Below are 24,455 nucleotides of genomic sequence, written 5' to 3'. Positions count from 1 at the left end.
CCGTGTTCGTTCCTCTGCCGCAAAGAGTAGAATGAAGATTTCATATAATACGGCGTAAATCTTACAAATAAAGTGCCACCTCCCATGAGCGATATTGGTCTTCAAATGTGCCGCGCAGATAATTCAAGCAAAAGTTTCACATTTAAAGGTATTAAAGAGATATTGGAAACAGGTTTGTTTTACCGATAAAATAATAATTTTTGTAACAAGATTCCTCATCATCAAGGCTCAGAAAGTAAGAAAAAAATAAAACATTAATTTTTTTTCTTATCAAAAAAAAATCTGTTGCGCCTTTACGGTACAAATTGTACTCTGATCTGGTCGTAAATCATTGTATCACGCTACACTTGGCGAGTGTAGTTGAAGTATAACGTGATATATTACGAGATAGATTGCCAGTATCTTGAAGTACCGCGCCTTTTTATTACTACTATGACCCGCCGCAGTGTTTCAGGCAGGAACGTAAAATCGAGTGTTACGTAAAGCGATGCATCGACTTTACATGCCCCCGTCGTCGTTGAGTCGAGTGCATGGGTGGTAGACGTTTTTACTGCCACCGTGAAGGGCGAGGGCCCCCCAAGGGCTCCACGAGCGACGAAGGGTCCGGAAAAGCGCGACGTACCATTGCGTAAACGGCCAGGAGGGACTTTCAAGCACTCGATTCTCTGATCGTTCCCCGAGATTCACGCCTGAAAAAAGCGCATCGTAAAAGGTGACGGGAAACTTATGAAGAAGATCCAAATAGATCTACGGTCAGTAATTTCTCAAACCGGAAAATGCTTTTTAACGCTTTTTTTTTCATGCTTATTTGTCACGCCATATATATGTTTACGAAAACCAATAAATATAGGTCTCAAATGACGTGAAAGATTTAAATTGCGTTATATGCGAGAGAGAGACAATAGCACGGCACAGCGACATATATGCGTGTGTACCCGTATTCTCATCAAAGATGATCAAATTACGCTTGAAAGCGCAAAACAAAAATCCATTAGCGTCGTAACGAAGTTATTGCAAAATGTATACATCTTTCGTTTCTGTGTTCGCGGAACGCAAATCGTGTTATATGCTACCGAATAAGAATAATGTCGCAAAAATTCTTTTTTTTTTTTTAATATACGACGCGTAGTATCTGTGACTATTTTTCCGGAATAAAATACATTGAATATTCAAAGAGGTGTCCGCGCTCGCTACTGCAACGTGACCAAGCTACTGATAAGGTCTATTATTACTCTGCGATATTAAAACATCCTACATTCAATAACTCGCTGTCTCCTCTTGCATCGTATCTCGGGATCTTTCTCTTCCTTCCTTTGAAAACCAAACTTTGAAAGAACGGAGAGATTCTTCCGTGAACGCGAATAACGATACTCAATGGAATAGAATTTTATAAACTTTCGTACACACCGCGTGTAATTACAAGCTGTCGGTTCTCCTATTTTCCAAAGTTGTTGATAAATGAGGCAATAAGTATTTTTTACGCAGGTGACACGTGAAAATTGATGATTCTCTTCGAAAATACTTATGCTCGTTCTGAAAAGAGGAGATTGGGAGACACTGCACGACACGAACCAAACGAGCCACTCTATTCATTTTCATTCTGATCGCACGCGCGTCACGGAGGCGACAAAAGCGCACCTCGAAGAGGAAACAGCGACGGACTGTCTGGACAAGCGGAAGTGACCACTGGTCTGATGCGACACGGTCCTCTATCCGTTTAAACCGTGACCGTACAATACAATCGCTCCCTCCATCTCCATTAATCCTAACTCAGCGATCTTAAGGCAGCGTGTTGCAGAAAAAAGAAAAACTAAAGAGAGAAATTTTGTACGTGCAAATCAACTTTAAAACTTTCATTTATGTACAAATATTGCTGTTATGACATTTGTAATTTTTATTGCAATTTTTTTGTAAAGGATAATATTCATAAAATAAAAAATTAGACATTACGAAAAACCGTGAGAGGCAAATATGTGTAGAACTTTATCTAATTTGCAATATTCAATATACTTTAATTGCAGGTTAATCCGCGAGTCTATAGACAACGAAAAGACAAATACCAGCGTTTGGCTGTTTAACTTGAATGTATACTGCCCGGGGAGCTAATTTAGTGGTCCGTTATTTCAACTCGGGTTCTCCTCTTGTACTTACTTCGCACGGAATAAAACCACGTGGCGCATTTCCCGCGAGAGACATACTAATATTGTCGCATGCCTGGTCGATTATGGCCGCCGTAAAACCCGATATACCATCCTCTCACATGTTGCTCGCTCACTCCGCACGACGACGGGGGGACAAGAGACTCCGGTATTCATCGTCTCGTTTTCGAGGACTACTAGACTACGAGGAGCTGGCTAGCACGCCCACGGCCCTTTGATATTTTTACGCGGTTAGGCGTGGCCCTCCGTCCGCCCCCTCTTGCTCTCTCGCCGCCCTCCTCTCGTGACCCTCTTATATGAGTCCACACGACAGGAACGAGCGGCTAGAGATGCCGTTTGTTATAACTTATTGTGCCGATGCGCGTGGCTCGTCCCTCCGTGTTTACGTTGGCCGTCTCGCCCACGCGATGCCCTCTCCGCATTTTTCACCCGGTACATTCCGCCCTGTGTTGTTGTAACGAGGGTTGTTGGCCCGGCCAGCCGCGCTCCTCCTCAGCTCGAATTTCGATGTCCAGTTTTTATTTTCAGAAATAATGATTTAAACGGCCCCGATGTCGTATTGTCTCGTTTGTTTCTTTAGGAGCGCAACGTCAGGAGAAAATGTTTAAGTCACTTTATAAGAGCACAAAAGTTTAATCATTCGATCCCGTTGCAAGTAAATAATTTTGAAAACTTTCCTTTGTAATGAATTCTTTCTTTTACATACGGATATTCATGTAAAAATAAAATGAAAACTAATATCGATTTCAACATTTTTTTATCTAATGTCACAAATTTTCACCAAACCTGTGTATATTTATTAAATTTTAATTTAAATCAAATAAAACATATTGAAAAGATATAGAAATTAAAAAATGTTTCCTATATAAATAAAAATAAAAAAGTTATCAATTTTTTATGGAGTTTTCCTCTGATTCAATTAATAGCGGGACGTGAAATCGTCTCGACAACGTCTGATTGTATTGATCGTCTCTTTTCGCGAGGCCGCGTCAAACTGCCATGTTTCTCCTAAATTTCCAATTAATCTTGGGCCACGGGGGACACACGTCGACGATAAACTTGCATTATCTACCCCCGACAGAGACGCGAATTTATTCCGCCCGACGCGGTCACTTTAACGTCGCAGCCGCACGCAGTCACCGAGGGAAGGCTACAGACTAATCTCACTATCCTGCGTGCGCAGAGACGTTGCGTGCCCTCGGAATTTATGCACCGGCACGCACCAATGTTGCCGTCGCGCATACTGTGCCGCGAAATTTTTCTGAAAACACATTGTCCCTTATTCTTATTATTAAAAAAACTTTTTGCCCCAAAAACTAACAACCGTGCCGCTTCAAAAACGAAAAAGGATACAAGTGCAAGGTAAAACTTTTAAGTGTGTTACATGATAATTTGTATAAAAAATGATCTCTGTTACAAGTTAAATATGAAATAGTTTTATTTACGAGGATTTTGTTTTTACATTGAAACGAATTATCTCCTAGAAAATCAGAACGTAAAGTGATTGAAGTAATATACAGAGTACATTTAATAATATACAAAGAGTCAAGCGGCACACTCTTCGCGTGTCAACGCTCCCGCCGTCTAACAGTGTCGGATTATTTTCAGAAAAACGTCGAATAATTCGCTCTTGAATTGTAAAGACACCGGCAGGTCGTCTGTAAACCGGACACCGTCTCGCCTCGGGTTCTCTAACGGAATGACTCGCGCGACGTGGGCCGAAGGGCCCGCTCCGGTCCTTCGTTATGCGCCTCTAAAACCCGCCTAATCCGAATATAAGATATTGTACTTTACGGCGTAATCCAGCGGGCACAAGGCGCGCCTCCGCGCCGCCATTGCGAGGAACAGCTCTAAGCTCTAAGGAGAAAACTTTGAGATGGAAGTGAAATAAAACGCGTCGTTCGCTCGAAGGGGCTGGCCTCGCGCTAATAGCGTCATCGGCTCTCCTTGCGATTCTTTCGCGCTCGAACGCGCCGCAACGAGATGCAAATCGACCGAGCCGAACGTCAAACTCGCAAGAGCGAGGAGAGCACAAAGTAATCGTACCCGCTCAATTATAATAAAACGAAGTATACTCGCGCGCGACAACTTCTTCCTTGTACTTTATGATACGCGGAACCGTGTATCAAATGTCAACCTCGCGTAATTGAGCGATGTGAAAGGTCCTCCGTAGCTCTCTTCTCGTACGTCTACATAAATTTTAAACAGGTTTAGCTTTGGGGAAAAATGTCAAAGCACACACCCTGCCCCTAAGAGCGGCAATGCGAAAAGTTCGGCGGAATTATATCTCGTAAGAAAATACGAGGAACGTAAAATCTTTTGATGGATATAAGGGGATTATATAAAAGAGAATAGGCAACAAAGAAAATGTGTAATGAAATTTTTGCTAAAAGATTCTAGAGATTCTCGGCTCAACTGCGAGATATCATATATATGCGGTGATCGATTAAAGTATTGACGGGCGTTAAATGAACTAAAATTAGATGTTCACGCGCGGAGGGCTTCTGAGGTCAACAGACAAAAACTGTGTCGACCGCTGTCAACGCTGTTCACGAGACAGCTGCGAGACTTTCGGATGGAGGGCCTAACTCGGCCGATGAGGGCTTAGAGCGAAGACAACCGATCGCGAATTAAATGCGAGCCACGAAGGCAATTTGCCGCGGCAGCTGCTCGACATCTGCCGAATGCATTCCGCTCGTAACCTTCGCGATCTAAGCGCGCAAATAGTTCTGTAGTTGGAGGCTGAACGAGCTCGGCAAAGGATTGCGTGAGGATTCGCGCCTCACGGCGACGAGCTCACCCGGCTATAAATAGATAGAGATAAGGAAACAATCGAGACAAGCACTAGAATTAACGATTAAAACTCCACCGGTGAAAATATCATCTCAATGGAATTTCTCGTTGTTATAAATTTTTAATTAAATTCTAATTACCCTGTGCGGATTTTTTATCGCCCAATCATAATTAGGCATTCAACTGACAAAGCTACTCGTTTATCTTAAAGAAACGCATAGTCTAGAACAGAGAAAGAGAAATACAACATCACGATAATCTGTCGATCTGCACATTCTCTTTCAGCTTACGGAGATTATGAATCTAACAATCTAGAACAAGTTCGTAGCAATTTATGGGCCAGCAAGTTTTCAGATCAAGCGATCTATAAATTTATATATCTATAGATCAGAGTGCATCTTCGAATTTATCGCTACGTGTATAGATCCATAAGTAATTCGATCTAATAAGCCACGAATGTCATCTATTAACTTGAATGCATAACCTTCTATTGCATGCAAATATACAGGCAATTACCACTTTGGCAGACAAGCAATTAAACAATCAGTATTAAATAGGTTGAATATTCTTGTACGGAATTTTTTAATTTGCGATTCAAAAACCAGCGCGTCTTATTTCTACGAAAATTATTGTTTCATCGGGATTATTTCAGAACCACTTCTCTCTTCGAGATCGGAGATTGATCATGCTACGAGTATAATAACACAGTTGACAACGATCGTGAAATCGACCGCGCCTACGAGCACGATAATAATGTAGTCGAAAGCACGAAAAAATCGACGTTACGTAAGATACCATCAACGATGAATATTCCGATGAGGGAGAGACCCCTTTTAATTAGTAGTAAGCGCAGATATCTTCGCGCGTATCGACGATCGTAACGTGACTGTAACGACGTCAGATGATCTGGATTTCGGTCGCGGCAATAACTACTTAACTTTTTTCAAATTAAGAGATGTAAATAAAAATTGAGCTTCAGCTTTCGTACCATCAAACACATACATAAATCTTGTTCTCATCTCTATTATTATTATTATTATTCTTAAATTAAATTAGGCTATATCTTTTTTCCTGGAATGCTTATTGCACTGTTGCTCACATAAACGTGTGTATGTGAGCGTCATGTGTAAGTACACGTGCATCTGCAGCGTGTCGAACTCGGGGGTCCATGGGTTCGCTAAGCCCAAATGACTGTGCGGATAAGTCATCCCTGCGGGAAGGTAATAATTATGCCGTAAAGACAACGCCGAGGGGACCCTCGGTTTCGTGTCAATGAAATCGTCTCGCCGCCGAAAATAAAAATGCCCGTCGACGATATGTAGGGCGAGGACAATAAAAATAAATGCAGCCGAAGGGAAGCTGGGATCCTTCGCGGCGATAACAGATTGAGCAGTAAAGACCAACCTCCCAACGACTACGAGAAATAGATTTCATAAAAACAGGGGGGAGCAAAGAACGATGTAATTCCGCAATATCTCGAACGTATTAGCGATAAGCTGAAAAATATCGATATTTTTTTTTTTCAACGAAACGTATTGGTGTCGATTTTCTTATTTAATATCTCAAAGTTTACGATAAATATGTTTGGATTCATCCTGTGTCACTTTCAAGGGTCAAACACAATGAAACACAGAAGGTATAAAGAAGGGAGATAAGAAACAGTTTGATATGTTGAGTAAATAAGGCCGTATGAAACATATTGAACTGTTCCTTATTCCGCTCATTGTGCCTGGACCCTTCAATCTTTCCGGGTCGCGATCGGCCGGGCATCGAGGCCAGCGATAGCTTATCGATCGTTCCATCTACCCGAATCGATTAGTCAGACTCGCGCTTGCGACAGCAGGAAGTTAAAAGAGCGTGGGAAGCGAAAGCGAGCCGGGACTGAAAATGCAAGCTGGCACGCGGGAGCTTCGTGACTCGATGCGAAAAGCTCGGCTCGCGCGGCAGCTTGATGTGACCGAGCGCGGTCGACCAGATCGGTTGACCATGACCTCGGAAACCTTTCTATCTCTCATCCACCACTCACCTCGTTCACTCACTTTACCTCCCTGCCTTTTCACTCTATGGTTTTTTTATCCAACTCCGCGGTGATAGATGTGACAGAATTTTTAAATTCCCCTCAAGTTTTCATGGTATAAAAATCCCTCAAAACTGTGGAAACGATTTCTCCCTTTCAATTTTTCCCCCCCGATAGTCAAACAATAGAATTTCGTGCATTTTTCTAATATTCCATGTGTGTCACAAACACGACCGAACCAAGTATTACACAAGTGTCTACTCTGTCACATTTACACCTTCAGAAACAGATGGATCCAAACAATAGTCAAGGTACGATATGTTAAATATCAACAAAGAGCCTTCGCTTGTATGGCGCCCGCGGGACGCGATTCGCATTGGCACCCCGCACAAAAACGCATCATGCGGAATGACGAACGATCGGCGGGTATGTACGTGTCTCGAGTGCCTCGCACCACTCTCGTTTCGGTCGATTAATCCAACCTGAGTGCGATGCGGCGTCGGTATTTCCGCGCGAAAAAGCACCCCTTTGTCGAGTGTACGACGAGCGGCGGGATTGAATGACGCGCAGAAGGAGATTCTGTAATCCTCTCATTGTCTCTTCGCCATCTTCCTCGTCTCCTCGCGACGACGGTGTCGTCCTAAATTGAGCGATTATTCTGTCGAAGATGTTCGAGTCATCGAGAACGAGGGAACGTTTCGCTCATGTAACAAAGCTCATCCCACTTTTGTAAATGATTGCACCGAATCAATTTCATTGCGATAACATTTACTATGCGAAATTAATCATCGCGAAACGTAAAGAGAGACTTCGAGGGCGTTTTATTATCCAATCGTGTGAGCAAAATGTCAGCGAATTTATAGCGATTCAATTTAAACACAGACAGAACAGTTTTTGTCGATTGAAACAGATGTTTGCTACGCCGGCCCTGAGCTCTCTTGCGTCGGCGATCCCAAGAGGGACACGAGAGAGGGATCCTGGCGAGAGGAATCACACAACAAAAGAGCAGAGGGCTACGGAGAGAGATAAGTACTGCCCGCGCGTCCGTCGGCGCACCCATTAGAGACACATGTGGCTTTTCTGAACAACGGATCCGGGGCCCTCCGTAATGTTCCCCGGGATAAGAAACGACTCGGGGAAGGATTAACGCGCTCCCAAAAACGCGTGTGGAACAGCGTGACTCCCAGGTCAGCATTCTCGCGGTCTACTTAACAGCGCAACTGTTAAAAAAATTAATACTCCATTCAAAAATTGTATCTTGTACTAATTAAATACATTAATTTGTAATATAATTATCAGTTTAATTATATGATGAATTCTTTCAGCGTGTTTTACATACGAATGGAAACCGATTATACGTACGTTTTGTAATGATGTAAGCTTCGAGAGAAGAAGAGAGTACATAATTGGTCTCAAGTCAAATCGTTATCTCCGAAAAAAAAACCGCGCGCTTCTTCTGCTGACGAACGCAGAAACGCAGAACGGCGGGCAGCGTTAATGTATTCCGATGATACGAATATGCATTTTCGCAGCCCGCGTTTTCATTTACGCTGGCGCGACGTCGTCTCGCGTTACGCTCTTATTCCGCGTCGGGGTTACAATGAGAAAGGTGATACTTATCCCCCCGACGAGCCCGGGGGTTATCTTGGCGATTGTGCCGCACAATGGAGAGAGCACGGGCGCGAAGTGGCGCCCGTTAAATGTGGAATGGCAATGCCGGAAAGAGAGACGGCGGCGTTTAGCGTAAATTCTGTTAGCCTGTTTACGACAAGCTCCTCCGCCTTATCGGCGAGTATAACGTCCTTCTTCGACGTATACACATAGATTAATTTCACGCATTAGCGCAACGACAAACGCATTGCTAAGAAGAGTTAGATCTTTAATTTACTTTCCTAATATCCGGATAATTACAAGGAAGGAACAATTTCTTGTCTAATTATACGTGACAGTTCCGAATTGTACCCCAATTAACATTAAGGTGATCCTATAATTGCGGAAGACGAGATGATGATCCTGTAATTACAGAAGGGCTTTCGGTCGGGTCTGTGATGTATGTTACGAGATTTTAATTGACATACTACCGACGAGGGATAGTCACGAGGGCGAGGTTTTGCGACTCGTTCTCGATAATGCGACATTTTTAATTGACCGCGATCGTTCGGAGAAATCTCGCGGGAGCCTTTGTGACTGGTGTGGTCTTGTATTGGATCTGGCTGGGCATCAGCTCCTCGGACCTCGGAACAGTCCTCCCTTGGTGATAAATGGCATTCCAGAGCAAGGAGACCTAATCAGGTCTCAGGTAAAGATTCCTCCGCTCTATATACGAATTCCTGAAAGCGACAACGGTACCGTCGATTGAATTTACGGCTCGCCGTTGTAAATCAGTCGCCTAATGCATGAATCGTCTCCATACATAGAGATAAATCTTTATTATGTCAAACCGCTCTTGCAGCTTTCGTCAATTCTCTATGATCGATTGCCCCCTTTTACATCATAGTCGACGATATTACGATATAACCTGACAATTAGGATCATTCGCGTGTCATTCGTTAAAAACGTATAATATTTAAAAAAGCAGAGAATCAATATCAAATTAAAAAGAACAATGCAATTATGAAAATATTGAAAGATGCTTAACGCAAACGTCGTTACTTAATCTCGTTCACGATCAGATCTATTGCCATGTAATACCTAACAAAATTACGAAACACATAGGAAGAGTATTATAGTCGGCGCTTCAAACCCGATCGTAATTGTATCGATCGAGAATTGTCTTTAATGGACAGTTAACGCTTTCGGTATTGCGCGCACGTTTAAATACGATGGGCAGATGTTCGTTTAAGTGATCCACCAGGCGAGAACAGCGTGGAATCGATTCTCCGGCCTGTTCGCGTACATTTTGCGAGGCCCGCTCGGGGATTATGCGAGGCCACTGCGATGGTGCAAAAACTTCGTCGGCTTAGCGTGGGCGAACGGTTATTATTGCCCGGCGCCAGACTTGAGGGCTCCCCAAGCTAAGAACGATTTTGAATAAAGAAGTACCAGAGGCGCAGAAGACAGACGAATTATGAGATATCGCGCAATCCGCGAAACATGCAAAATCAAGAGAACTAAATAATTTCTGTCTTACTAAAGAAATATTATATAAATTATAAGATACAGCACATACACACACATAGAATTTTTATTTATCAAAAAGAAAGATGTAAATTTTTATCTAGACTCATTTAAATATTTTTTAGGAACGAAAGAAGAATTATATCTACGATGGAAACCCTTGAGATAAATAAAAAGAACGTGCAAAAGACTGGGTCTCATTACGAGCTTACGAGAAGCTCGTGCCAATTCCCTATTATAGAAAATAAGATAAAAACATGGGAGTTCCTCGAGGGGTAACGATAATTCCGGCCGTGCAGCATCGATCGGTTGGACGGCAGATAACCTACGCCCCCGCGATCGCGAAGAGGTGGGACCGAATCGCGGTCCCCTCACTGTCTCTGTAATAATGATCACCTGAAAGTGCATTCCCTCGTCTACTCACAGCCAACACGAAGATGTAAATCCGGCTTCGAAGGGATCGAGCCACGTAATCTCGTTCCAACATCGAAAGCCGTCCGTCAAATCGCATGGGGCAGATGTGAGGTTTCCTTGACATAATATTGAATAAAAGATATTTCGTGACGAAATTCAAAATTGTACTGGAGCGAATGAAAAAGCAAATTCTCCTCGATGACGGCTCGATAGGACGCTGTCACGTCTTCGCCACTTTCAAGAATTTTATGATATTTTCGAGCGCGAATTAAATTTTAAATAAATTTTGAATATAATGTTACAGATTAAAATTTTGAATTAATTAGAATTGAGGTAACGCTCGCTTTGCACTCGATAAAAGATAAGATCTCGTTTTCACTCGCTTTTATATCTCATTAAGAAACTGGCTCTCCAATTTTAGAACGCTTCACATGTGTAAAATACATATCCCCTTATGAAGGTAAAGGATGAGGTAAAAAGAATAAAAATAATGGGATTAATTCGTTCGCCAAGAGACCGTGATGACACCCGTGCCACCACATGTGGATTAGATCTCTTTCTTGTCTGCGCCATGTGTGTATTAGATACTGTTCTTTTTATTTTGATGCCACGTAGCCGACGCTGTCTATTCCATTTACCGTGCTAACGAGCGATCTAAATATGGTAGACAAATACGAGTCTTTTAGCCTCCAAACAATGCAAAAATATTGATAATATAAATAAGTAGAAAAAGATATAATTCTTATTCGTATTATTTTTAACTTTCGTTGGAAAAATAATATTTGTATTTTATAATACATCTTCGCATAAGATTTACTTTACTTTTAAATAACGAGAATTTTTTAAGTTTTAAAGAAGCTAATTTATTTCTTAAAAATGTGGAGTTACGTCACTTGGGATTAAAAAATCCATATTCATTCTTTGTGATAGTATTAAAATTCTCGATCAAAAAGGCGATAATATCTTTACGCGTTTATAATGTAAAATAAATAATAAAATAGATTTAAATAAATATAAAAAATGTACAATAAAAAAATAAAATTTTTAAAAAATACAAAATGAGAACCTTTGCAGTCAATTCACTATTTCCAAATCCCGGGCACGTTTCAAAATGCGAATTACGACCCATAATTTGCCTAAAAGAGACACAATACGTTCTTTCTTTTCTAAAATTCGACCATGGCGACGCTGATCGTCCGTGACGACTCGTTGCCCTCGGAAGGCAATGGCGACTGCAAAGTCGTAACGAGCACGAAAAGTCACGAACAATGAACAGGCCGAGCACCTGAACTGCACGCGCCCGATGGTGCATCTCTCTTCTCGCTGTCGCTACGGATTATGATAATGCTCGTTTACTCGCTGGCAACACGGTAGGGTCGACGAACAGATTCGGCGACCAGAGGGGAGTCACGGGTGGCGAATTTCCCGACGCGAGAGACAGCCGAAAAACAGGGGTGGTGGCACCCGGATGAGTCATACTTCATCCCCGACGTGCCCCCGCCCGATGGGGTGGAATGGTGACTGGTCGCCTATCATTCCCCCCGTTTTCTGCCTGCGGACGAGCTCCGAGCAACGGACACCCTCGCTCTATTTCCCTCTCTCTTTCTCTCTTCCTCTTTCGACTCTCCACATCGATTCTATCTTGATATTATTTTATCTGCATCTCTTTCTCTTCCTCTCTACGTTTCCGATTGAAATTATATTTCAATCTCCGGGCACACACAGCCCCATTGTTTCGGCACGCACTGCTATCTGGCAATCGAGACAACGTGAACTTGTCGTTCAATGAGATACGCAAAACTTTCATTAGTTAATGTAAACTTCCAAGGGTTAAACTTCGCTAAATTTTGTTGAGTTCGTGCGATGTTGAGATAAACTTAAATTAACGCAGAAGGAGACACTCTCAGATATATTTGGATACCTCGGGTGTATTTAAGGAAACTTTCAAATTAAGTTTTCTTGTATCTCGAAATTTGATCAAATCGTTCATTTAATATTCGCTTTCCAAAAGGGTACTTGTGTTACCATTAATAAGAAATTGATCATTACGCGGAATCCTGACGTTCGTAATAAATAACTACATTAAGTGGTATTTCTTAATACGCTGTCGCCGAATTTTACGCGATGCACGTGATAAATCCAACTTTCGTAATCGACTTTCGAGGAAGCAATTTGCGATGGGTATCGCACGCGAACCGTTAAAACGCTCATATTATACTGCCCATTATTCCCAGCTTTTGACAGCAAATACTCGTGACTATTTAGTCTACCGGGGCTTATCTGTCGCTGCCTACGCTACCGCTTGTCTCCTGCGCGACTCACTTCCGGCCGATACGATCGTCCAGCGAGATAATAGGAAGCGGATTGACGAGATACGCAGCGCACACGCAGCGGAAGGCAAGGTGGAAAAACCTCGTCGAGTATTCCGTTCGTGTGGTGAAACGTGTACGTTTAATCCTAACCGAGGGATCAATGTTTCGATTTTGACTAACAAATTTCCAGTCCTGTCACTATAGCCGATCTTTTTCCTCCCCTTTCCCCCTCCTCCTCCTCCTCCTCTTCCTCCTCTTTCTTTTTCTCCTTCGAGGGCGCAGCTGGCGCTGAATCATCGTGGCTCCTCGAAAACACCTCGGCGTTGCCAAGGTTTCCGAAGTGGCTTCGAGTAACTTATCACCTGCTCTTATCAAGATGGCACAAGAAAAGTGGAGTGAAGGAAAGAACAGGCGGTCGTCAGAAAATGCGGACTTCCGTAAATGACATCCAGGCGATCCCGATAATCGCTGGACGTATCGACCGGCAATCTCTCCCTCTTCTTTTAATTTCCGGCCGAGTCGGCATGTCGCCAGAATCCGACAGGAATTGCCCTAGACCGAGTGTTATTATCGCGTCCCCTTTCAGTCGTGGTCTCTTTAAGGAGAACGAACTCGCGAACTTTTCTTTTTAGGGAAAGTTTAAAGATTCTGCGCGTCGTGAAGTTTCAACTTCTTCAAGTCAAGTCTCTCGGCAAGTTGCAAATAAGAAATTCTCCCAATTTGAAAAAAAAAAATCAATCAATCGCTCATATATCGTCCCAGCTAAGGGATAATGAAAAATTAAAGTTTTATCAAGGTGTTTTGCAACGCTTCATAGGCTAGCGACATGATTTCTAAGCGGTTAGCTATTACGACGTTAATATGAAGAAAGGATGATACGTGACGACCCGGCGACCCTCGGCGGAGAAGAGAAGTCTCGAGTTTTTCGCATAATTTTCTGATTTATCGCCGCGGGCGGCTTTTTGTTCCCGTTAAATGTTTGCGCGTAGCGCACGCACGCGCTGGCTCGCATGCAATTCCGCCCCGAGCGAGCGGAGTGACTCTACCAGGCAGTTAGTAATTCAAGCGGTCACTTTGGAGGCAACAATGGACGTAACAGTAGATTCGCCGTAATTTTACACTCGAGCCCATTTTCTCAGTAGCCGGTTAAGCCCGATTCACGCAACGTATTGTATTTGTCAACGATACGTTGGGCGACGAGTCCATATGCGAAGCAGGAGCCACATCTGTTTATATCGAACGTAGAAAAGTATGATATATATCAGCCCGCTCGAAAGGGATGTTCATGTTACTTTCACTAAAGTTTGGAATTACAGACTTTGACATTTCCAAACATATTTGATTTACGAATTTGTAGCGTTTTCAAACAAAGGAAAAATTTCGCTTTTCAAAACAGATAAATAAATATATATATATTTGCATAATGTTAAAATTACAACATAAAGTAATATCAAAAATAGCACTAGAAAGTTGTCGTGTAACATAAGTTTTAGACCTCATGGTTCGAAACGAACAGCAGGGGTTAGGGGAAAAAAAGGATAGCCGCGACACGTAACCGAATGCCCTAACGGTCAGCATCCGCCCCGGCAATTACCTGGAGAAAATTTGATGCTCTTCCCGAACGGCACGTTGCAATTCGAGGAACGCGACCGTGACAGATGCTGCGATAGATTGCGCGAAGAGAAAGAGAGGGGGAGGAGGGAAGAGAGCTCGGCAATCTCGCGAAAGAGAGAGAGCTCGCAAAAAAAAAAACTGCGAGCGCAATAATTGTTCGCGTAATCGAGAGGACGCGCGAGATACGATTGCGAAATCACCGCGGACACACGGACTGTTGATACCCGCGACTCCGATGCGATACACGCATTAAACCGACCGCCGCCAACGATTATTGCGACCATAGCGAGCGGCCGATAACGGCATTATTATTAATATTCATGGACGCGTCGGGAGATACGGCGAAGATCACGATGCTCGTTCGTGTACAATCGCTATTAAAAGAGAGTGCATTTCAACGTGAGAGAGAGAGAGAAAGAAAGAGAAGGGAAGAGAGAGAACTCGTAGTCTCCAAACCGGGATATGCAAATTTCTACCTTGACCGATGCAACGCCGGACGAGGAGAAGTGACGATATATTTGGCTGTGTATCTTCAACCAATTTGCATTGCGCAATCGCCATAAATACTAATTTTACCCTGCCCCAATCTGGCGGCGCGTTTACGTTTCAATAAGTGCGCATACGTAATTCGATATAATTAATACATATATCAGGTCTCATTATATAAACAGCCCCGATAAATATGCATGTTGACGCCGTTATCCCTATGCATGCAGTGCCCGCGTTTTATCATGATGTATATTATAAAATTAATATATCGATATATTTTTTTTTGCACAAGAGAACGATCTCGAATTAATCACTCAAATCGATCCGCGAGTAAAGAGTTAATCATAGAGCGAAATCTCACGTACCATTCCCTCGTCTATCGACGCGTCTTCCTCGAAGTAACATTCGTCGTCGTCTTCCGGTGTCAAGGTATTGGAAGTTTCCTGCAGCTCCTCCTTGACATCCTGCCTTCTCATCCAATCCATGACGAGCGATGTATCCTCGCTTCCTTCAGGGAACCCCGGGAATCGAAGACGTCGAGTCTTTCTGGCTTCCGAGTCTCAGATTCTACGAATCACGTGTCTCGTGTCATCGCTGTCGACGTGCTGTCTGTCACTTTCGATTTGTCGCGGAAGAAAGGGAAACAGGAGAGAGAGTGCGGTTTCGCCAAGAAAAGCACGAGTCGGTCTCTCTTATCGTTTATCAGCCACGCTCCGATTACGCGAAAATTACGCCAGCAACGGCGGTTGACATTTGCGAAATGTCAGGTCTCGTCTTGCCTGCTGAGCCGGCCGGCTGAATATCGTGCTAAGGACACGTTTCCCGAGATTGCAGCCGAGACAGACGCGATCGATAGTGCACTTCTCTCAGCCTCGCGGTTCGCACGTGCTCCGCGCAGTGCGGCTCGCCGGAGAAACGCAGGGAAAACAGCCAGCGATCACTGGCACTCCGTTTTCGCACTCGCGTCTATCCCGAGCTCGTCGATTCCGAGGGGAAATCTTGGCCGACCTCCGAGAGAGAGAGAGAGCCCTTCCGTCTCAACGTCGACAGCGAGTTCGTCGACACTCGTCAATGTCACCTCGTGAACTTCGGCAACCCGGCACTACCGCGAAGCTGAAAGTCGCAGGAGAGGGGAAGTCGAGAAATCGATTTGTGACCCGCCTAATTACGAATTTATGTCGGCGAAAGTGTCGGCGTGCGTTCTTGTACGTCGTTGCTAATTACAATTCACTACGGTGAGTTTGTTGTTGGTCTGCGATCGTCGGCGATCTTGAGGGAGTCCAGCTGAACCTCTTAACTCCGGAGTAATGGCCGATAAGCGGTGCAATCTCGTCCAGCGCGGAGGATAAGCGAAGGACCGAAGGAAACGGCGTCGTTAAAACTGCATGGCGGCGACGTTGTTGCGCGTCGCGCGTAGTATAGTTATATATTTTATATATACGTCGTACACGTACACACACGCGCGAGAGAATCGCGAGATTATGCGAGAGAGACGCGCGCGCAGTCTCGCGTGTGCACACGAACGAGCCACGGCCGCGGTGCAGCTGCAACTGTGTGTGCAGACTGGGAATGCTGGAGGTGGTATGGAGGCGGCTCGGTGGGCGCACTCGCTGCCTGGTCTCTCTGTTCTGTTTCCCCGTCTCGCTCATTCCAGTTCGTTCTCTTTCGGTCCTTCTCTTTCTCTCTCTCTTCCTCTCGCTGTCCTGTTCTCCCCATCTCTCGTCTGTTCCCCTGAATAGTCCCCCATTCTTCTTTCTCTCTCTAACTTGCCTCATCTGTCTGCTCCCTGTCCCGGCTTCTCTATTCACCTCTCTCTCTCTGCCTTCAAAACTCCCGCTGGGCTTCTCCCTCTCTTCTCGAGGGTAGCCTAATTCTGTCGCTGTCACTCGAGAGAACCAGGCACTCGTTTTCTCACTTCCCCTTTTTGCCCTCTTCCTCCCTTCCCACTTCTCGAAACGTCACGATTGTACTTTTAATCTTAAAAGATTAAGTTTCCCCCCCATCTTGAAATGGCATCATCTCGTTATACTTCTTTCTTTCCCTGATTATTCTTGGCGATCTTCCTGTTTTTCTTTCTTTTTTTTTTCGAAATCAGCATCTACCTCTTGATTCGTTAAATTTCACTGATTTTTCGGCCCATCTCCTTTATTCTTGCCAAGATTCAATCGTTGCCAGTTGTCGTTATAATCAGAATTGCTTATTCTCATCTCCCTCTCTCTTACTCGTTCTTTCTTCATGTTCTCTACCTTCTCATCTACTGATCTAGTGACTTTCTCTTTCCTTCTCATTAAATACTCGCATTCAACATCTCATTCCTTCTCGAACTTGCATTCCAACATTCATCTTTCTTCAGCTTACTCATCTAGAGCTATCTTTTCGCTCTACGTCTCTTGTTCATCTTCTTTCTTTGTCTCGGAAGTTAGTCAGAAAGCAATCCCGACAGCAGATAGAGCTAAATAGAAGAGAGAAGAGATCGCAGAAGAAGAGCAAGGAAAAGAGAGCGTCCCAATGAGGGGATGATGGTTCGTCGCGATTCTTCGTCTCTCTTTATGCAGTCAGCATCCCCTGTAGAAACCTCTTCCTCTCTCTCTCTCTTTTGATGCCTCAACCACCTCCACCATGATGCGCTCCCCTCTCTATGAGTTCCATGACCCCTTCCCTTCCGCACGTCGCTTCCATGGGTTCAGGGACGATCCCTCTCCAGTAAAGACCCAGGCACTATTCTGGGAGATCTCACAAACGGCAGTTTTGTTTTTTAGTAGACTTATCTAAAGTTGCATCGCTTGGGATATAATTAACTCGTTGATTTTAATCTTAAATGTATAAACAAATCAACTCTAACTGAGTAAACAAACTGAGTAGATTTTTTTAAGATATATCAAAGAAAACTGTACTTTAAATATTATTTTATAGAATAATTTTAATAAAGTAATAGAAATTTTGATTTTATTGCTCGACTGCAATTATTCCTTCTGATCCCGTGTAACATTTAGTCGTAACATCGTTATTTTTCACCAAACAAGTTTCATAAAGGCGAAAATTCTAATTAAAGATAAAAATTCCATAGCTTTATTTTGAATACGCCTGCAAAGCTATAAAATTTTTTTTTTTATTTATTGAAAATTCATATATCATGCTAAAAATAATATATTAATATAATAAATATTAGATAAGATAGCCTTTCGGGTTTACGCTACACCAAGGCTCGCAGAAATTAATTACACCGAAGTATGCAGCGGAGTATACACAGCTCTATCATCGCGGTAAATCGAAATTCTTTCGCGCGGAAGGCTATACAATGTGTAGGTATCATCTCGATCTCGCTCTTATACATATGGATCGACATCGGAGAACCGTATGCACGCGAGTGTAGTACCTACCGTAAAATCGATAATCGACGACGTCCCTAAGATACGGAAAACAAAGCGACGTTTCGGTGGTCACGCGTCGTTGCTTCGTAATGAAGTGCCGTACATCCCTGGGCTTCCTGAACACGCTGGGGATCAAGGATAAACATTGACTCCCTTCCACTCTAAAACTGCTCATTTTTAGGAAATTCCATTGGGAACAGAGGATCATAAAAGACAAGAAGTGTCGTCACATCAGTTCTCACGATATACAGTTTTAAAAAATTGATACTAATTTCGGATAGACGGGCGATCTTTTGAGGGGCCTGCGGCTCGAGTCTCGTTAGTTTCCATAGAGATTCACTCCTGAAGGGGAGAGGATCAGTAGGCCCCAGCAAGCACGATGAGAACGTGAAGCGCTAACCTAGGGTACAAGACATGAAAGAAAAAGATGGCTAAAAGAGAAAGGAAGAAAGACCGAGAGAGTGTCCCTGAGAAGGATAAACGTGTCGCATGAAATGAAGAGAGATGGCTTACAGTAACGTACCAAGCAATTTGCGAAATGCACTTTTAAGAATTAGACATAATGCTCCATTAACCATCTGCGGCATCCATTTAATTTATGGTTCTTATTCTCGAATTTCGCTCAGACTTTGAAGACATTCGTTAATTTTTTTTTTTTTATTTACTGATCGACAATTTAATTATTATAAGAGTAATATGTTGTATATGCATACAATTTGACAACTATGTAAAATTCTTTTACCATGTTTCAATTTTCATATAAATTTCTACATAATTAATTGCTTGAAAGCATTACTTGCATTGCTCTATAGATGATCCCAGAAAAGACAGGATAAACGTCCATCATTTACTTAATAGAATCTTTTCTTAATCATATTAATTAAGTGATGACACAGCGCTATAAAACCCAAAATTTTTCTCTTTCAAAATCAATCACCAATACTCCAGTTCCATCGTGGTGACTGTTACGTCACTGAACTCGGGTACACAACAGAAAGAGAGGGAATGACAGAAAGAAAACAAGGAGAGAGAAGAAGAAAGAGAGAAGAGAGAAAGGAAAAAAGAAAAGAGTGAGAGAAAGGAAGAAGAAAAGGAGAGATGGGATGAGACGAGAAGGGTGAGAGAGACGTGATGCTGGAACGTGTGTTAGTCACGGGTTGCCCATGGCAACCCACGCGGCAAACGTACGCGTTATAGGCGCCTCGTACAGGCCGCAATGTACATGGTGTCTCAGAAATTAATTACTCTGAATAGAAGAAAAATTATTTTTTAAATGCGTCAATATCGTCGCACTTTTTTAAATAATGGGCAATTAAAAATTTTTCGACTAAGAAAAAATTAAAAGTCATCGATAAATCGAAGAAAACATTATGATTTTTATCACACCCTATATGTAGTGGGGTACTACGCATCTTCTATGTGCGTACGTCGCGAGCGCGCGTGCGGGACGCACTCGCGGGTTACGCACGCATGTGTTGCCGAAGTTAATTGATTTCGCCTCCGTCGGCCGGCACGATGTTACCACACTCGATCTGGCCACGCAACGAAACCGCATTATCGGCCATCAGACGCACGCAAAACATATCTGTGGACTGCTATCTAAAGCTGCCGGGGGTGAGAATACCCAGTGTATCTTGTGTCTGCTAGATAATGCGTTCCCCAAATCTGACGAAGCATTTTTCATATACTTAATGGAAGACGCAACTTGGACATATCTTTCTAATTTCAATAGTCAAAATCACTATCTTTATTTTTAATTATGTTCCCTTTTGAAAGCGGACAAAGAGGGTAAAGTCATCGTTTACAAAATTCCGGAACAAAATGCTACACGCCCGGCAGACAGCGTGCGAACACACTTCACGCTGAGCTCTAATCGTGACTCTATATAAGTGAAAAGTAGCACGATTGCGATTTCACTCGATACTGATACGTACAAGAGTTTACGACGTGATAAAAATCGGTATTCTTTGATACTCGCGCGATCAGTAAGTATGCCTAATAATAATGCAGGCGAAGAAGAAATAAAGTATACAAATAACATGAAATATTTCGAACCTCTAGCGCCTTTGCCGAGTTTCCTAACGATCGGGTGTTCCACAGAAACGTACGATTGACTTTCCACTGATTTTTCTACGGCAAATCGGTCGGCTAATGACTAACATTATAACGAACGCAGCATGAAGTTCGGGGTGACTGAGTTGCAGCGAATGTATCAATGCACGCATTATGTTAAGTAGGCTCAGGTAACGCGGCTTTTTTTTTGCCTTATTCCTTTTGCAAGCGAATCCCTTGCGTAATACAACTCGCTCGGCGAGCCGATCGTTGGACAAAAGTTGATACGGTCGCAAGGAGCAATAAAATGACCGACTAACTTTCATGCCGCTCAACCTCCTGTATTACACGTGTTGTAGCGATATTTCAGAGATTTTTTTTCTTAAGAAAACTACATTATTTCTCTCGAACGTATTGTCGATAAAGATACGCAAGATTAATACGCAAGATCAATCAGCGAAAATGTACACATATATTCAAAAATATCAATAAAAATTTTGTTAAAAAATGAAGTCTATTTTATTTGACCAAAAATTGAGCAATTTTATGTAATCTTAAACAAAAATCTTTTTAAATTCGATCAATCAATAATTAAAAATTAGTAATTAACACATCTCCAATCACTTGACAGTTGAAATTTTTGATAACTCGATTTTTAAGGATCTGGAAGTGTGGCAAAGGATTTCGTACGCTCATTATAGAATAAGAAACGCGAAGGCGGCAGCCGGAAGTCGAAAGACACTCCCGTTGCTTTGGAAACGGGAGAGTTGTACGTGACAAATCAGACAAAAAAATTTCGAAGCCACGCATAAATTAAGTATACAATGGCTGTGTTCGGTTTAACATCTTCACGTTGAAATTTCGGAGGAGGACGTTTATGTCGCATATAAAACTCCCTTAGATTTCTCAGCAGTACAAATAAGAGAGAGCCAGCGAGAAAGAGAAAGAGAGAAACAGAATTTAGCTGTTATTAACACGACGCGCAGGGAGTTGTCGATCGATCAAGCTTGAACCGAGGAAATGCATTAAGCATTTCGAAAGCCCGCGAACTTGTCGGAAGGGGAAAAAAGATGGGGATTACGCGGGTGGCCTTCTCTCCCGACACATCGTTCCCATTCGCACCTATCTGGAGCCCTGAGCTACGAATCGTCTCGTTAGCTCCCACGCTTGCAAAAGAATTCAAGACTTTCGTGTTACCGGACCCGTACTCATCCCATATTCGACGCTGCACATCCGCATTTACATACGAAGTTAAAACATGTAATGTTATGTAGATATAAGACACCGTTGTTTTGGTAAAATGCGAGAGGTCGACGGCACTCGGAACATGCTCGCCAGCGCGTGTTTTGTACGCGCGTGTTCCGTTCCTCGATCACGTCATTTCGTTAAAACGAACAACTATGCCAAAAGTATCAAAATATTATTGGCTTTTCAACTTCAGAATACACGCTGTACAAATTAAGCAATTCTAAGTCAACCCAAAATTATTTAAGAAACCAAAAATTTTTAAGAATTCTAATAAGTAACGTCATGTAAAAAGCAAACTACAAATAGTCAAAATAAATTGTAACATCAATGGCGGTTAATGTTCAATTACTCCGTTCACAGCTGGACCTAAAGGGACCGGCTAGAGTCGGTTAATCAAAGCTATCGGTCGAATCAAAGACGCTCATTGTATTACAAGCTTACGTTACTTAAAATGCAATTAATCAGGTCGTTCCATAAGAAGCTTATGCAATGCGTTTTCGTTGCATCATCGACAATTATGCCGTATCGCACATCCAATAACGCGCGAAAGCGTCTCGTATACCGCGAGGAAGGCGCGCGTTATTTCATCAGTGTATGATGACACCTGTACCCGTTTTCACGTCTGAGCCCAATTCGACGCCCGACGCAATAAAATCGCCGACCACCGTTGGCATTCGATGCAAATTTTCCGCGCGATCACTCGAAGAACGATTTTGTCTACAATTTTTTATATTTTTATTACCAACAGAATTAATAAAATTATTTCAATGTAATTAACAAATATCCTTTTCTTTTTTCCATATTCTTTCAATATTATATTTTAATTTTTTGTCAGATTTTAAAATTTTTGATTTGATTATTTCGTTTTGCTTGAAAAAAAAAAAACTTTTTTATTTCTACTTTCCTCAAGCTTCTAGAGGCGTGTCGAAACATAAATAAGGATTGTAATAAATTGCCCTTTTCGCAATGCACCGTACAGAGCAAAATTGGTTCAAAAGACCGCTTATCTCGGCGCATTGGCCGACTAGCAATTTCATTTCTGCCGCTCGACGATTTGTTTTAATCAGGCCGTTATATCCCCCCTCGTCCCTCGCCACCGTTGTTCTGTCGTTCACACCGGTTTGCGCCGCCTTCAATTTGCGGCGCCGTCTCTCTACGGAATGTCTTCTAATAATCGCTAATTAGAGTTAATAACGTGCACGCCAGCCGCCCGCCGCGTCGTCGAGAACGATTCGCGATCATCTAGTTTCCAAGAAAATCGACGGCAATTTAATAACAATAATGATAAAAGAAATAATACGACAAATTGAGAGAAGCTAGAGTTATGGCGGAATTACGATCAAATGACATAAAATAATGAGTGACCTGTATTTGTACAGCAACAACGTTTATAACTTCACTCCGGTAAATGTTTAAATCTATAAACACAATTTATATACAGTGATTAGAAAGACAGAGACAATAAAAAAGATCTCATTATATTTGCTATATATAAAACACATACTTCTAAGTAAATTTAATTTTTTTAATTTAACTAATAAAGGCAAGTAATAAGAGCATAAACGTTTATTATCGAGTCTATTATCGAGTTGTCCGCTTGTTTTTATTTCGATAATAAACGTGATCGTTCGATCGTGTTGGCTGCGTATTTTACACATCATCTATAAAGCGATGCGCAACTAATTCGTTACACGGCAAGTATGATGAGTTATCCTTTTTGGTGCCGTGATGGTACATGATACTCTCTGATGGTTATTTGGCTGATTAGCTGGAAAACGGAATTTATCGGGTAAAATTATCAAATTAATTGCAATGAATACGAACGAAAGTAAATCGAGCCGTCGGGATGTAAATTACATTGGGCAATCGCTCTCGGATTAATAATATAGTAACGACATTTTTGTTGATATATCTGCCATCGGGTATAATTATAACAAAATTAGCATACTAGATGCAGAGCTAATTGCGCAATTCGGAGGGAATGTCTCGTATGAGTGCGGTATGATTTTAATAGGAGGCTATCAGCCCCAACAACCGGAAGATTGAAAAAAAAGCGCATTAAAAGATGAATTGCGTAACATTACGCATACGAACGATACTAACCGGCTGGATGTACAGACATACATTTACTTTTTTTAAGTCTCGATAAACCTAGAAATAATGTTTCCTGAACGAAAGTTTCTTTCCTTAACTTTCTAATCTCGGCCATTAAATAGATCTAAATTTTCAATAAATGTCTAAGAATTATTCCATTTCTGAAAAAAACAAAACTTTTAATTAAGATTTAAGATATGAGGGACTAATTAAAAAAAATTTTTTTCCACCGAGCGTTTTAATAAAAAAAACGTAATAACTTCGGTCTTTTGTCGCATGGTGTGCAAATGCAAATGTTGCCATTTCTTTTTTGTATTAGACTAAAGTAACGTATTCTCACTTCAAATTAACACTTCATACGTAGTTCGCCGAAACGGGTTCTAACAGGGGCCTAAGGGCCATTGACTGAGGGGCGGGAAGGAGAGGCCCTAAATCGCTGCGGCACGATACGCAGGAATGCGCCGGGATATCTTGCGACGCGGAGAGATGAAGAGGATAGCGGAGGAGGATCTCGCGGCCGCGCGGGAGAACGAAGAAGACGAGAGAAACCAGGAGAAAGAGGAGGAGGAGCGGGTTGGAAACAAAAAAAAATACGTGAACAAAGGGCGGCGGAGGTACACAAATTGCAACGGCGAAAAAAGCAGCACGCGCGTTCTCTCTGCAGCTCCAATTCCTCCTCCTCTCGTTTCTTCTCCCGGACTCACGAGGAAAAACTATTGTCTTTATGCGAACATCCTTCCTAGAAATCTCGCGATTCGTCTAATGGATAATCGGT

At 42.5% G+C, this 24,455-nt stretch overlaps 1 protein-coding gene across 4 annotated transcripts in view; it reads right to left on the bottom strand.

Moving 5' to 3' along the window:
* The window catches only part of LOC105837473 (amyloid beta A4 precursor protein-binding family B member 1-interacting protein), a 122,401-nt gene that overhangs the window by 42,423 nt on the left and 55,523 nt on the right, over window positions 1–24,455 (bottom strand). The window contains exon 1 of one of the 4 annotated variants that reach the window (XM_012682280.3): window positions 15,281–22,378. The exons of the other annotated variants lie outside the window; for them this stretch is intronic. Within the exon in view, the coding sequence (XP_012537734.1) occupies window positions 15,281–15,400 (120 nt within the window). The 5' untranslated portion in view covers window positions 15,401–22,378. Of the gene's footprint in view, window positions 1–15,280; window positions 22,379–24,455 lie in introns of those variants that run through there. 4 annotated transcript variants of the gene reach the window in all.

The sequence above is a fragment of the Monomorium pharaonis genome, chromosome 9 (genome assembly GCF_013373865.1).
Source record: "Monomorium pharaonis isolate MP-MQ-018 chromosome 9, ASM1337386v2, whole genome shotgun sequence".
In the NCBI taxonomy this organism is placed as follows: domain Eukaryota; kingdom Metazoa; phylum Arthropoda; class Insecta; order Hymenoptera; family Formicidae; genus Monomorium; species Monomorium pharaonis.
The sequence above is the reverse complement of the archived record's forward strand: the minus strand, read 5'-3'. Positions and strand labels throughout refer to the sequence as shown.